Source organism: Cetorhinus maximus, unplaced genomic scaffold, assembly GCF_964194155.1.
Source record: "Cetorhinus maximus unplaced genomic scaffold, sCetMax3.hap1.1 HAP1_SCAFFOLD_4478, whole genome shotgun sequence".
Lineage (NCBI taxonomy): Eukaryota > Metazoa > Chordata > Chondrichthyes > Lamniformes > Cetorhinidae > Cetorhinus > Cetorhinus maximus.
The window spans coordinates 594-15,258 of record NW_027600381.1 but is presented as its reverse complement, the minus strand read 5'-3'; the positions used below and the strand labels follow the sequence as shown (position 1 = coordinate 15,258).

Genomic DNA, 14,665 nt, shown 5'->3' with positions numbered 1-14,665 from the left:
GCCTTGATCAAATATGGCCCCCTTCCATTGCACACACACCTCTACCCTGCCTTGATCAAATATGGCCCCCTTCCATTGCACGAGCACACACCTCTACCCTGCCTTGATCAAATATGGCCCCCTTCCATTGTACACATCTCTAACCTGCCATAATCAAATATGGACCCCTTACAAGGTACACACCTCTACCCTTCCATGGTACAATACATTCCCCTTCCATTGTACACCCTGCAACCCTGCCATGATCAAATATGGCCCCCTTCCATTGTACACCCTGCAACCCTGCCATGATCAAATATGGCCCCCTTCCATTGTACACACCTCTACCCTGCCATGATCAAATATGGCCCCCTTCCATTGTACACACCTCTACCCTGCCATGATCAAACATGGCTGCTCGCCTGTTTTGCCCACACACACAAACCACCCCAGCTCGCCCGAATCAAAAACGGCCCCTGGTCGACCACCACCCGACAGCAGCCACCTCCCCTCCCGCCACCTCCCTTACCCTGGTGAGGCTGATGAAGAATCGGTTCTGCTCGGCCTCGGGGTCGATGATGCCCCCTCTCTCCAGCTGCCTCTGGAAGATGCTCTGCAATTCCACCCGCTTCCTCAGGGACTCCTGGTCCGGCCGATAGGGCTCCTGCAGGGGAAATCGGGAATGAGGTCGGGGTGGGGGGGGAATGGGGGGAAGGGTGGAAACAGAACGGCCAGCGGTCAAACCCGATCGGGGCGGAGGAGGTGGCGCTCGGTCCGAGCTGGCCGGAGTGGAGAGGAGGCGGGTCCGGAGAGAGGAGCAACTGGACCCGGAAGGAGCAGGGACTGAGCCTGAGGTGGGTGGACACACACTGACCACTCCGTCCCCGACCCATTCCCCATCCCCCACACACACACTGACCACTCCGTCCCCGCATTGATTCCCCATCCCCCACACGCACACTGACCACTCCGTCCCCGCATTGATTCCCCATCCCCCACACGCACACTGACCACTCCGTCCCCGCATTGATTCCCCATCCCCCACACACACACTGACCACTCCGTCCCCGCATTGATTCCCCATCCCCCGCACACACACTGACCACTCCGTCCCCGCATTGATTCCCCATCCCCCACACACTGACCACTCCGTCCCCGCATTGATTCCCCATCCCCCGCACACACACTGACCACTCCGTCCCCGCATTGATTCCCCATCCCCCACACACACACTGACCACTCCGTCCCCGCATTGATTCCCCATCCCCCACACACACACTGACCACTCCGTCCCCGCATTGATTCCCCATCCCCCACACGCACACTGACCACTCCGTCCCCGCATTGATTCCCCATCCCCCACACGCACACTGACCACTCCGTCCCCGCATTGATTCCCCATCCCCCGCACACACACTGACCACTCCGTCCCCGCATTGATTCCCCATCCCCCGCACACACACTGACCACTCCGTCCCCGACCCATTCCCCATCCCCCACACACACACTGACCACTCCGTCCCCGACCCATTCCCCATCCCCCACACACACACTGACCACTCCGTCCCCGACCCATTCCCCATCCCCCGCACACACACTGACCACTCCGTCCCCGCATTGATTCCCCATCCCCCACACGCACACTGACCACTCCGTCCCCGCATTGATTCCCCATCCCCCACACACTGACCACTCCGTCCCCGCATTGATTCCCCATCCCCCACACACACACTGACCACTCCGTCCCCGCATTGATTCCCCATCCCCCACACGCACACTGACCACTCCGTCCCCGCATTGATTCCCCATCCCCCACACACACACTGACCACTCCGTCCCCGCATTGATTCCCCATCCCCCACACGCACACTGACCACTCCGTCCCCGCATTGATTCCCCATCCCCCACACGCACACTGACCACTCCGTCCCCGCATTGATTCCCCATCCCCCACACGCACACTGACCACTCCGTCCCCGCATTGATTCCCCATCCCCCGCACACACACTGACCACTCCGTCCCCGCATTGATTCCCCATCCCCCACACACACACTGACCACTCGGTCCCCGCATTGATTCCCCATCCCCCACACACACACTGACCACTCCGTCCCCGCATTGATTCCCCATCCCCCACACACACACTGACCACTCCGTCCCCGCATTGATTCCCCATCCCCCACACACACACTGACCCCTCCCTCCCCGTCCCGATTCCCCATCCCCCACACGCACACTGACCACTCCGTCCCCGCATTGATTCCCCATCCCCCACACACACACTGACCCCTCCCTCCCCGTACCGATTCCCCATCCCCCACACACACACTGACCACTCGGTCCCCGCATTGATTCCCCATCCCCCACACACACACTGACCACTCGGTCCCCGCATTGATTCCCTATCCCCCACACACACACTGACCCCTCCCTCCCCGTACCGATTCCCCATCCCCCACACACACACTGACCCCTCCCTCCCCGTACCGATTCCCCATCCCCCACACACACACTGACCCCTCCCTCCCCGTACCGATTCCCCATCCCCCACACACACACTGACCCCTCCCTCCCCGTACCGATTCCCCATCCCCCACACACACACTGACCCCTCCCTCCCCATACCGATTCCCCCTCCCCCGCCCCCCCACCACACACACTGACCCCTCCCTCCCCGTACCGATTCCCCCGGGACCCCACGGTCAGGCTGTCTCACCAGTGCGTGGCTGGGAGCCGCGGCGGACAGGAGCAGGCCGAGGTCATAGGTCAAAGGTTCCCGGCAGACTGGACACAGCACATCCTGTTCCTGAGAGCAACAGAGAGAGCGACAGGGAGAGCGAGGGAGAGAGACAGACAGACAGAGAGAGGGAGAGAGAGACAGAGAGAGAGAGATAGAGAGACAGAGAGAGAGAGATAGAGAGAGACAGAGAGAGAGACAGAGAGGGACAGAGAGGGACAGACAGAGAGAGGGAGAGAGAGACAGAGAGGGAGCGATAGACAGAGAGGGAGGGCGACAGGCAGACAGAGAGGGAGAGGCAGACAGAGAGGGAGAGACAGACAGAGAGGGAGAGGCAGACAGAGAGGGAGAGCCAGACAGAGAGGGAGAGCCAGACAGAGAGGGAGAGCCAGACAGAGAGGGAGAGCCAGACAGAGAGGGAGAGCCAGACAGAGAGGGAGAGCCAGACAGAGAGGGAGAGCCAGACAGAGAGGGAGAGCCAGACAGAGAGGGAGAGACAGACAGAGAGGGAGAGACAGACAGAGAGGGAGAGACAGACAGAGAGGGAGAGACAGACAGAGAGGGAGAGACAGACAGAGAGGGAGAGACAGACAGAGAGGGAGAGCCAGACAGAGAGGGAGAGCCAGACAGAGAGGGAGAGCCAGACAGAGAGGGAGAGCCAGACAGAGAGGGAGAGCCAGACAGAGAGGGAGAGCCAGACAGAGAGGGAGAGACAGACAGAGAGGGAGAGACAGACAGAGAGGGAGAGACAGACAGAGAGGGAGAGACAGACAGAGAGGGAGAGAGAGCAAGGCAGAGAGAGACAGAGAGGGGGAGAGAGAGAAAAGGAGACAACGAGAGAGAGAGAGAGACAGTGAGGAAGAGAGAGTGCAAGGCAAAGAGAGACAGAGAGAGAGGAGGAGACAGAGAGGAGAGAGGTCAAATACGGATAGGGAGAGAGAGAGACAGCGATATAAATAGGACAAAGGGTTAGTGTAAGGAGAGAATCAGGACACATGCCCCCAACACATAGTCTTATATTCAAACTAATCCCACTGCCCCGCTCTCTCCCCATAGCCCTGTATCAACCCCAAACTAATCCCACTGCCCCGCTCTCTCCCCATAGCCCTGTATCAACCCCAAACTAATCCAACTGCCCCACTCTCTCCCCATAGCCCTGTATCAACCCCAAACTAATCCAACTGCCCCACTCTCTCCCCATAGCCCTGTATCAATCCCCAAACTAATCCCACTGCCCCGCTCTATCCCCATAGCCCTGTATCAACCCCAAACTAATCCAACTGCCCCACTCTCTCCCCATAGCCCTGTATCAATCCCCAAACTAATCCCACTGCCCCGCTCTATCCCCATAGCCCTGTATCAACCCCAAACTAATCCCACTGCCCCGCTCTCTCCCCATAGCCCTGTATCAACCCCAAACTAATCCAACTGTCCCGCTCTCTCCCCATAGCCCAGTATCAATCCCAAACTAATCCCACTGCCCCGCTCTCTCCCCATAGCCCTGTATCAATCCCCAAACTAATCCCACTGCCCCGCTCTCTCCCAATAGCCCTGTATCAATCCCCAAACTAATCCCACTGCCCCGCTCTCTCCCCATAGCCCTGTATCAATTCCCAAACTAATCCCACTGTCCCCGCTCTCTCCCTATAGCCCTGTATCAATCCCCAAACTAATCCCACTGCCCTGCTCTCTCCCCATAGCCCTGTATCAATCCCAAACTAATCCCACTGCCCCGCTCTCTCCCCATAGCCCTGTATCAATCCCCAAACTAATCCCACTGCCCCGCTCTCTCCCCATAGCCCTGTATCAATCCCCAAACTAATCCCACTGCCCCGCTCTCTCCCCATAGCCCTGTATCAATCCCAAACTAATCCCACTGCCCCGCTCTCTCCCCATAGCCCTGTATCAATCCCCAAACTAATCCCACTGCCCCGCTCTCTCCCCATAGCCCTGTATCAATCCCAAACTAATCCCACTGCCCCGCTCTCTCCCCATAGCCCTGTATCAATCCCCAAACTAATCCCACTGCCCCGCTCTCTCCCCATAGCCCTGCATCAATCCCAAACTAATCCCAATGCCCTGCTCTCTCCCCATAGCCCTGTATCAATCCCCAAACTAATCCCACTGCCCCGCTCTCTCCCCATAGCCCAGTATCAATCCCCAAACTAATCCCACTGTCCCGCTCTCTCCCCATAGCCCTGTATCAATCACCAAACTAATCCCGCTGCCCCGCTCTCTCCCCATAGCCCAGTATCAATCCCCAAACTAATCCCACTGTCCCGCTCTCTCCCCATAGCCCTGTATCAATCCCCAAACTAATCCCACTGTCCCGCTCTCTCCCCATAGCCCTGTATCAATCCCCAAAATAATCCCACTGTCCCGCTCTCTCCCCATAGCCCTGTATCAATCCCCAAACTAATCCCACTGCCCCGCTCTCTCCCCATAGCCCTGTATCAATCCCCAAACTAATCCCACTGCCCCGCTCTCTCCCTATAGCCCTGTATCAATCACCAAACTAATCCCGCTGCCCCGCTCTCTCCCCATAGCCCTGTATCAATCCCCAAACTAATCCCACTGCCCCGCTCTCTCCCCATAGCCCTGTATCAACCCCCAAACTAATCCCACTGCCCCGCTCACTCCCCATAGCCCTGTATCAATCCCCAAACTAATCCCACTGCCCCGCTCTCTCCCCATAGCCCTGTATCAATCCCCAAACTAATCCCACTGCCCCGCTCTCTCCCCATAGCCCTGTATCAATCCCCAAAATAATCCCACCGCTCCCACATTCCCTCGTCCCTCTCTCCCGCTCCGTACCGTGTCCTGCTCCGGACGTTTGTGCGGCCGCTGCTGCTGGCGTTGGGCCTGGAGCTCCGCCTCGGAGTGTCGGATGTATCGGGCGAGGCAGTAGGAGTGGAAGTAGTGGTAGCAGGAGGTCTTGGTGAAGAACTCGCTCTCCTGAGGGGAGGAAAGGGACAGATCATCGTCGGGGTGCGCAGAAGTGGGTGGGGAGGTGGGTTGCGCTCCATCGAACTCGGGGAGGCTTGGCGCTGGGTTGGAGGGGGGGTGGTGAGCGAGCGATAGGATATCAGGGCGGGCGGCGTGGTGAGGGTGAGACGTTACTGTGTTGGGGGAGGGCGCAGCAGGAGCAGGAGCAGTAGCTCCTCACCTCACCTCACCTGGAAGAAATCGAGGCAGATCACGCACTGGCAGTGAGGGATGTTGTTGTTTGTGAGAATCTCCTTCCCCTTCTGCAAGAGAGAGAGAGAGAGGGAGAGGACAGGTTTATCAGCAGCGTCTGCAAGGTCACCTACCCTTCCCCCAGCGCCCTGTGTTACTGACTGTATCTCTACTGATGTTAATCCAGCTCCCACACACTGTCACTCAGTAACCCCTCTCCCCCCCAGCACCCTGTGTTACTGACTGTATCTCTACTGATGTTAATCCAGCTCCCTCACACTGTCACTCAGTAACCCCTCTCCCCCCAGCTCCCTCTGTTACTGACTGTATCTCTACTGATGGTAATCCAGCTTCCTCACACTATCACTCAGTAACCCCTCTCACCCCAGCGCCCTGTGTTACTGACTGTATCTCTACTGATGTTAATCCAGCTTCCTCACACTGTCACTCAGTAACCCCTCTCCCCCAACGCCCTGTGTTACTGACTGTATCTCTACTGATGTTAATCCAGCTTCCTCACACTATCACTCAGTAACCCCTCTCACCCCAGCACCCTGTGTTACTGACTGTATCTCTACTGATGTTAATCCAGCTCCCTCACACTGTCACCCAGCAACCTCTCCCTCCGACACAGTACAATGCCTACCTCAATTAGCTGATAAAGTACTTGCCCTCCGGTACTCTCCTCTGCCAGTTCTGTCAGGGTCTGGTAAATGCTGTGTAAATAAAGTTTACAGATTGAACCACTGAGACTAAAGAACTATCACTAAACACCGTGCCAATTGAACATCCTGGCGATTGCCATTGACCAGAAACTGAACTGGGACCAGCCATATAAATACTGTGGCTACAAGAGCAGGTCAGAGGCTGGGAATCCTGCGGTGAGTAACTCACCTCCTGACTCTCCCCAAAGCCTGTCCACCATCAACAAGGCACCAGTCAGGAGTGTGATGGGACACTCCCCACTTGCCTGGATGAGTTGCAGTTCCCACAACACTCAAGAAGCTCGACACCGTCCAGAACAAATCAGCCCCCGCTCGATCGGCACCCCATCAACAAACATTTACTCCCTCCACCACCGACGCACAGGGGCAGCAGTGTGTGTACCATATACAAGATGCAGTGCAGCAACTCGCCAAGGCTCCTTCGACAGCGCCGCCCAAACCCACGACCTCTACCGTCTAGAAGGACGAGGGCAGCAGACAGATGGGGAACACCACCACCTGGAAGTTCCCCTCCCAGCCACTCACCATCCCGACTTGGAAATATATCGGCCGTTCCTTCACTGTCGCTGGGGTCCAAATCCTGGAACTCCCTCCCTAACAGCGCCGTGGGTGTACCTACACCACACGGGACAAAATCCTGGAACTCCCTCCCTAACAGCGCCGTGGGTGTACCTACACCACACGGGACAAAATCCTGGAACTCCCTCCCTAACAGCGCCGTGGGTGTACCTACACCACACGGGGACAAAATCCTGGAACTCCCACCCTAACAGCGCCGTGGGTGTACCTACACCACACGGGACTGCAGCGGCTCAAGAAGGCGGCCTACCCACCACCTTCTCAAGGGGCAATTAGGGATGGGCAATAAATGCCAGGGAAGCAGGGGACAGATTTGGGAGCAGAAGATATGTTCAAGGACTTGGGAGGTTAAAGTCATTTTGGAGAAGGGGATGGAGAGATCAAGGCTTGTTTTTCTTTGAAGTAGCAGAGCGGGTTTGAGAGAAGTGGCACAGGGAATCACCAACCCTCAGCACTGACCCTCCGACAGTGCGGCGCTCCCTCAGCACTGACCCTCCGACAGTGCGGCGCTCCCTCAGCACTGACCCTCCGACAGTGCGGCGCTCCCTCAGCACTGACCCTCCGACAGTGCGCCTCTCCCTCAGCACTGACCCTCCGTCAGTGCGCCTCTCCCTCAGCACTGACCCTCCGACAGTGCGGCGCTCCCTCAGCACTGACCCTCCGACAATGCGGAGCTCCCTCAGTACTGACCCTCCGACGGTGCGGCACTCCCTCAGCGCTGACTCTCCCACAGTGCGGCGCTCCCTCAGCACTGATCCTCCGACAGTGCGGCACTCCCTCAACACTGACCCTCCAACAGTGCAGCACTCCCTCAGCGCTGACCCTCCGACAGTGCGGCACTCCCTCAGCGCTGACCCTCTGACTGCAGATTATGTGGGTCGGTTCTCTGTCATGTGTGGGTTTCTGTCTCTGAGTGAAGTTCACTGAGGGCAACCAAGAAACCATTTCCCATCACAATTTGCTCACCTCCGTATCCGGTCATCTGAAAGACCACGAGGATTCCTGATTGAGACCACCGGAGCAACATCGGGATACTGGCAACGAGAGAGTGTGGGGAGAAAGAGAGAGAGAGAGAGACAGAAAGAGAGAGAGAGAGAGACAGAAAGAGAGAGTGAGAGACAGAAAGAGAGAGTGAGAGACAGAAAGAGAGAGAGACAGAGAGAGAGAGAGAGAGAGAGAGAGAGACAGAGAGAGAGAGGGAGAGAGAGGGGGAGAGAGAGAGAGAGAGAGAGGGAGAGGGAGAGGGAGAGAGAGAGGGAGAGGGAGAGGGAGAGGGAGAGGGAGAGGGAGAGAGAGAGGGAGAGAGAGAGATTACAGTTTATGATCTGTAGCATCAATCTACAATTTAAACGTCTCCCCCTGCTCACATTTATTTCCCAGATCAGTACCAGAGATAGAGATCGGAAGACATCACAATCTTCACCCCCGTGTCCGAACTCGCACCGAGTCCCCTTCACCCGTCACCCCCCCTGCGTTCGCTGACCCTACACTGGCTCGCAGTCCGGCAACCCCTCCATTTTCACATTCACACCCTCGTTTTCAAATCCCTCCATGGCCCTCGCTCCCCCCTCCCTATCTCTGTAACCTCCTCCAGCCCCTACACACCCCCCTATCTCTGTAACCTCCTCCAGCCCCTACACCCCTCCCTATCTCTGTAACCTCCTCCAGCCCCTACAACCCTCCCTATCTCTGTAACATCCTCCAGCCCCGACACCCCTCCCTATCTCTGTAACCTCCTCCAGCCCCTACACCCCTCCCTATCTCTGTAACCTCCTCCAGCCCCTACACCCCTCCCTATCTCTGTAACCACCTCCAGCTCCTACAACCCTCCCTATCTCTATAACCTCCTCCAGCCCCTACAACCCTCCCTATCTCTGTAACCTCTTCCAGTCCCCACACCCCTCCCTATCTCTGTAACCTCTTCCAGTCCCCTACACCCCTATCTCTGTAACCTCCTCCAGCCCCTACAACCCTCCCTATCTCTGTAACCTCCTCCAGCCCCTACAACCCTCCCTATCCATGTAACCTCCTCCAGCCCCTACACCCCTCCCTATCTCCGTAACCTCCTCCAGCCCCTACAACCCTCCCTATCTCCGTAACCTCCTCCAGCCCCTACAACCCTCCCTATCTCTGTAACCTCCTCCAGCTCCCCTTGCTCCTAACTGCAACTGGACACAGGCGAGGGGCTTGAACCCCTACATAGGCCTCTCTCCTCTATTTCACTGAGGCGCTGAAGGCACGAGCTGACTGAGGGTCCTCTCTGCATCCCCCGCCCCCGACTTCCTCGTGACACTGCAGGCCACACTCACCTGTGCGGTTAGGGAGAGGATGAGGGTGAAGCAAACGTACTGGGATTCCGCGTCGTCGGCTGTGGCTGGGTGCAGAGTTATCCTGATCTCCCAAGGGTGCAGCCTGGGGGAGGAACAGGGGCGAGAGGTCAGTGCCATCCGCCTGCTGGCTACCGTTACTGCTTTCCTTCTGGCGGAGAGCTTCGCCCGCTTCTCCTCGCGCAAGTTCTGCGCTTCGTCTGTCTGCCTGGGAACCCCCGCGGCCGCCCGTATTTTAACATCACCCACCCGGTCCGGCAGCTCCGCGCGACCACCTACCTGCTGGAGTCCTGGGAAACGGAGATCTCGTCCAGGTAAATGGATTGCAGGACCTCGATCTCGGAGCACACGGGACTGCAAGAGAGAGCAGAGGGGTGAGGGGGGCGGGGGTGGTGGTGTGCGGGGTCCATTCAGCCTCTCGAGCCTGTTCCTCCTGCGGCTGACCTGTGACCTGTGACCTGTCCCCGCCCTCCCCCCCGTGGTCCCTGAACACCTTCGGGCGAACGGAAGCCGATCGGTCTCACCCGTTTTTAAAATTAACGAGTGACCCAGTTGCCGTCGGCGAGGGGGGGGGTGGGGGAGAGAGAGAGAGAGAGAGAGTTTCCAAACCTCTCCCGCCCTTTGAGTGAAGCAGCGTTTCCTCATTTCACTCCCGGAAGGTCTCCCTCGTCCTAGGCTCTCTCCAAGCGGTGTAAATCGTGTCTGTCTCTCTCTCTCTCTCCCGACCCTATCAGTTCACCCGAACATCCTGAAAACTTCGATCGAATCCCCTCCCCCCCTAACCTCCGAAATTCCAGGGAATACGATGCGAGTTTGTGTTTAATCCCCACTCTCGGTGGGAGGGTATCGTTCCAGTTAATCCACGCCGCGCTCCCCGCCAGGGTCAGTACGTCCCAGTCGTCACTCCGTTTGATGACAATCCCTGTTATCTCACGCTCCGTGATGTCACTCAGTGACACCACTCCTGGTGATGTCACTCCCGGTGATCTCAGTCCCGTGATGTCACTGTTGGTAACGTCACTCTGGGTGATGTCACTCCCTCCCTGACATCTCCAACGATGTCACTCCCATAAGTGACGTCTCTCCCAGTGATGTCACTCTCTCCCTATGATCACACCCCAATTATGTCACTCTTTCGCAGTGATGTCACTCTGTGATGTCACTCCCTCTGTGATGTCTCTCCCAGTGATGTCAGTCTCTCCCTATGATTACACCCCAATTATGTCACTCCTTCGCAGTGATGTCACTGTGATGTCACTCCCTCTGTGATGTCTCTCCCAGTGATGTCACTCTCTCCCTCTGATCACACCCCAATTATGTCACTCCTTCGCAGTGATATCACTCTGTGATGTCACTCCCAGTGATGTGACTCTCTCCCCATGATAGCACCCCGATTACATCACTCCTTTGCAGTGATGTCACTCCCAATGATGTCACCCTCCCAGTGATGTCACTCCATGATGTCACTCCCTCTCTATGATGTCTCTCCTAGTAACGGCACTCACGATGATGACACTGCCGGTGATGTCTGTCCGTCTCTGTGATGTCCATCTCTGTGATGTCCAACTCTGTGATGTCCCTCTCTGTTGTGGCCCTCTCTGTTGTGGCCCTCTCTGTTGTGGCCCTCTCTGTGGTGTCCCTCTCTGTGGTGGCCCTCTCTGTGGTGGCCCTCTCTGTTGTGTCCCTCTCTGTGGTGGCCCTCTCTGTGGTGGCCCTCTCTGTGGTGGCCCTCTCTGTGGTGGCCCTCTCTGTGGTGGCCCTCTCTGTGGTGGCCCTCTCTGTGGTGGCCCTCTCTGTGGTGGCCCTCTCTGTGGTGGCCCTCTCTGTGATGGCCCTCTCTGTGATGGCCCTCTCTGTGGTGTCCCTCTCTGTGGTGTCCCTCTCTGTGGTGTCCCTCTCGGTGGTGTCCCTCTCGGTGGTGTCCCTCTCTGTGGTGTCCCGCTCTGTGGTGTCCCTCTCGGTGATGGCCCTCTCTGTGATGGCCCTCTCTGTGATGGCCCTCTCTGTGATGGCCCTCTCTGTGATGGCCTTCTCGGTGATGTCCCTCTCTGTGATGTCCCTCTCTGTGGTGTCCCTCCGTGATGTCCCTCTCCGTGATGTCCCTCTCCGTGATGTCCCTCTCTGTGATGTCCCTCTCTGTAATGTCCCTACCTCTCTTCGATGTCATTCCCTCTCTGTGATGTCACTCCATGATGTAACTCCATGTCACTCTGTGATGTCATTCTCTGTGATGTCCCTCTCGGCAATGTTTCTCCCTGTCCATGATGTCACTCCCTCTGTGATGTCACTACCTCTCTTTTGGTGTCACTCCCTCTCCACTGTGATGTCACACCATGATGCCATTCCCTGTGATGGAATTCTCTGTGATATCACTTGTCACTCTCGGTGATCTCCCTCACAGTGACATCACTACCTCACAGTGAGGTCACGCCATCACAGTGAGGTCACTCTGTGACGTCACGCCATCACAGTGAGGTCACTCTGTGACGTCACGCCATCACAGTGAGGTCACTCCCTCACAGTGAGGTCACTCCCTCACAGTGAGGTCACTCCCTCACAGTGAGGTCACTCCCTCACAGTGAGGTCACTCTGCGACATCACTACCTCACAGTGAGGTCACTCCCTCACAGTGAGGTCACTCTGCGACATCACTACCTCACAGTGAGGTCACTCTACGACGTCACACCATCACAGTGAGGTCACTGTGATGTCACTCCCTCATAGTGATGTCATTCAGCGATATCACGCCGTCAGTGAGGTCACTGTGATGTCACACCCTCACAGTGATGTCACTCTCTCACAGTGATGTCACTCCCTCACAGTGAGGTCACTTACTCAGTGATGTCACATCCTCACAGTGAGGTCACTCACTCAGTGATGTCACACCCTCACAGTGATGTCAGCCCCCGGGTGACGTCACCCCCTGCTCCCTCTGATAAACAGACCCTCTTTCTCCTCCACATTCCCTCTCTCCCCGAACCTCTCCTCCTCTCCGGCCGCCATCTTGCCGCGGGCAGTCCGCTCCCGTCAGGCTGCCGCTCCAGGAGCTCACACAGGTTCCGGCCGGCCCGGAGGTTCCGGACCATACCCACCCACACAGCCCGCCGGTTGGCTCCTGAGCCGGTCAAACACCAGACGAATGAGCCAATGATTGGTTCGTGCTCCCGTCGATCAGCCGCAGAGCCCGCCCCTTCCTGGCCGGTTTCTGGGTGGGTGGGCGGGGACCGACCCTTCCATTGGCCGCCGCCGCTCGCTGTCAATCATCCGGCCCACGTGGTCCCTGCCTGCCACTCAAATGTCGGGAGTGCAGCCAATGCCTCTCCGATTGGCTGCCTCAATCACAGGGACCAACCCATGGTTGGGATGGGGGTGGGTGGGGAGGGGAAATAGGGCGGCAAGCACGAGGCCCCGCCCCTCGATCTGGCGTACGGCCTTCCCATTGGCGACCGCCAACCGTCAATCACGCTGTTCCCCGTTGGGCCCTCCCACCAAAACAACTCGAATTCTCCTCTCCGATTGGCTGCCCCCGCGACGACTTGGGAACGGTCTCACGTGGACCCTCTCCAATTGGCCGCCGGCTGCTGACTTTCCCCCTTCCACCCCTCCGACTCCGCCCTGTTGCTATGGCGACGGCGGCTGCGGCGCGGGGTGAGGGGAGCCGTTGGGGTCCTTGGGAGTGACGGTTGGAGCTGTCCTCCCTCGCCGCCTGATTCCAGTGGCCGGGGATTGTTTAATATTCCCTTTCCCTTCGGAGCCCGGCAGGGACCCACAACCACTGGAGGGAGAGACACTGAGACCCCCTCTTCCCCGTCCCGGGAGGCAGCTTCCATCTGAGGCTGCTGCTCTTGGAGGGGTCATTGGCCATCCCCAGTGGTCATTGACCACCCCCAGGGGTCATCCGCCCTCCCCAGGGGTCATCCGCCCTCCCCAGGGGTCATTGAACCTCCTCACGGGTCACTGACCCTCCCCTGGGGGTCATTGGCCATCCCCAGTGGTCATTGGCCATCCCCAGTGATCATCCACCCTCCCCAGTGGTCATTGGTCCTCCCCCGGGCGCCACTGACCCTCCCCTGGGGGTCATTGGCCATCCCCAGTGGTCATTGACTACCCACAGGGGTCGTCCACCCTCCCCAGGGGTCATTGACCCTCCCCCGGGCGCCACTGACCCTCCCCTAAGGGTCATTGGCCATCCCCAGTGATCATTGACTACCCCCAGGGGTCGTCCACCCTCCCCAGGGGTCATTGACCCTTCCCTCGGACGCCACTGACCCTCCCGTGGGGGTCATTGGCCATCCCCAGTGGTCATCGACCACCCCCAGGGGTCGTCCACCCTCCCCAGGGGTCATTGACCCTTCCCCCGGGCGCCACTGACCCTCCACTGGGCGTCATTGGCCATCCCCAGTGGTCATTGACCACCCCCAGGGGTCATCCACCCTCCCCAGGGTGTCACTGACCTTCCCTTGGATGCCACTGACCCTCCCCTGAGGGTCATTGGCCATCCCCAGTGGTCATTGACCACCCCCAGGGGTCATCCACCCTCCCCAGGGTGTCACTGACCTTCCCTTGGACGCCACTGACCCTCCCCTGAGGGTCATTGGCCATCCCCAGTGGTCATTGACCACCCCCAGGGGTCGTCCACCCTCCCCAGGGTGTCATCCACCCACCCCTGACACTGACCCTACCCTGGGGGGTCACTGGCCATCCCCAGGGGTCATTAACCACACTCAAGGATCATTGACCATCGTCTAGGGGATCATTCACCCTCCCTCAGGAAGTCATTGACCATCCTGCAGGGGTCATTGACCCTCCCCAAGAGTCACTGTCCATCCTCAGACGTCACTGGTCCTCCCTAGGGTCATTGACCATTCCCCAGGGGGTTGGGGGGGGCGTCACTGACCAGCCGAGGAACCTGAACCATCACCTATCTTGACCACGGCCACCCCTTCGGGAAGGAGCGATACTCCCAGCCCCCGGCCCCACGCCACTGACCCCGGCGACTCCAGCCTCGGTGCAGGATGATGAACTACCACGTCCTCGATATGATTGGTGAAGGGTCCTTCGGACGGGTCTACAAGGGCCGCAAGAGATTCAGCGGCCAGGTAGCCCGACCCCAGACTCCCCCCACCCCGAGCTCAGCTCC

The 14,665-nt window shown here is 58.3% G+C and overlaps 1 protein-coding gene across 1 annotated transcript; it reads right to left on the bottom strand.

Moving 5' to 3' along the window:
* Positions 1-508: 508 nt before the first annotated feature.
* rnf25 (ring finger protein 25) lies at positions 509-12,636 on the bottom strand (the record flags this gene model as incomplete). The annotated part of the gene is made up of 9 exons (XM_078538267.1): positions 12,506-12,636; positions 9,805-9,879; positions 9,508-9,610; positions 8,165-8,232; positions 6,541-6,610; positions 5,894-5,965; positions 5,532-5,672; positions 2,697-2,786; positions 509-643 (listed from the first exon to the last, which is right to left on the bottom strand). Coding segments are annotated over exons 1-9 (777 nt in total), but the record flags the coding sequence as incomplete, so codon positions are not given.
* Positions 12,637-14,665: the final 2,029 nt, after the last annotated feature.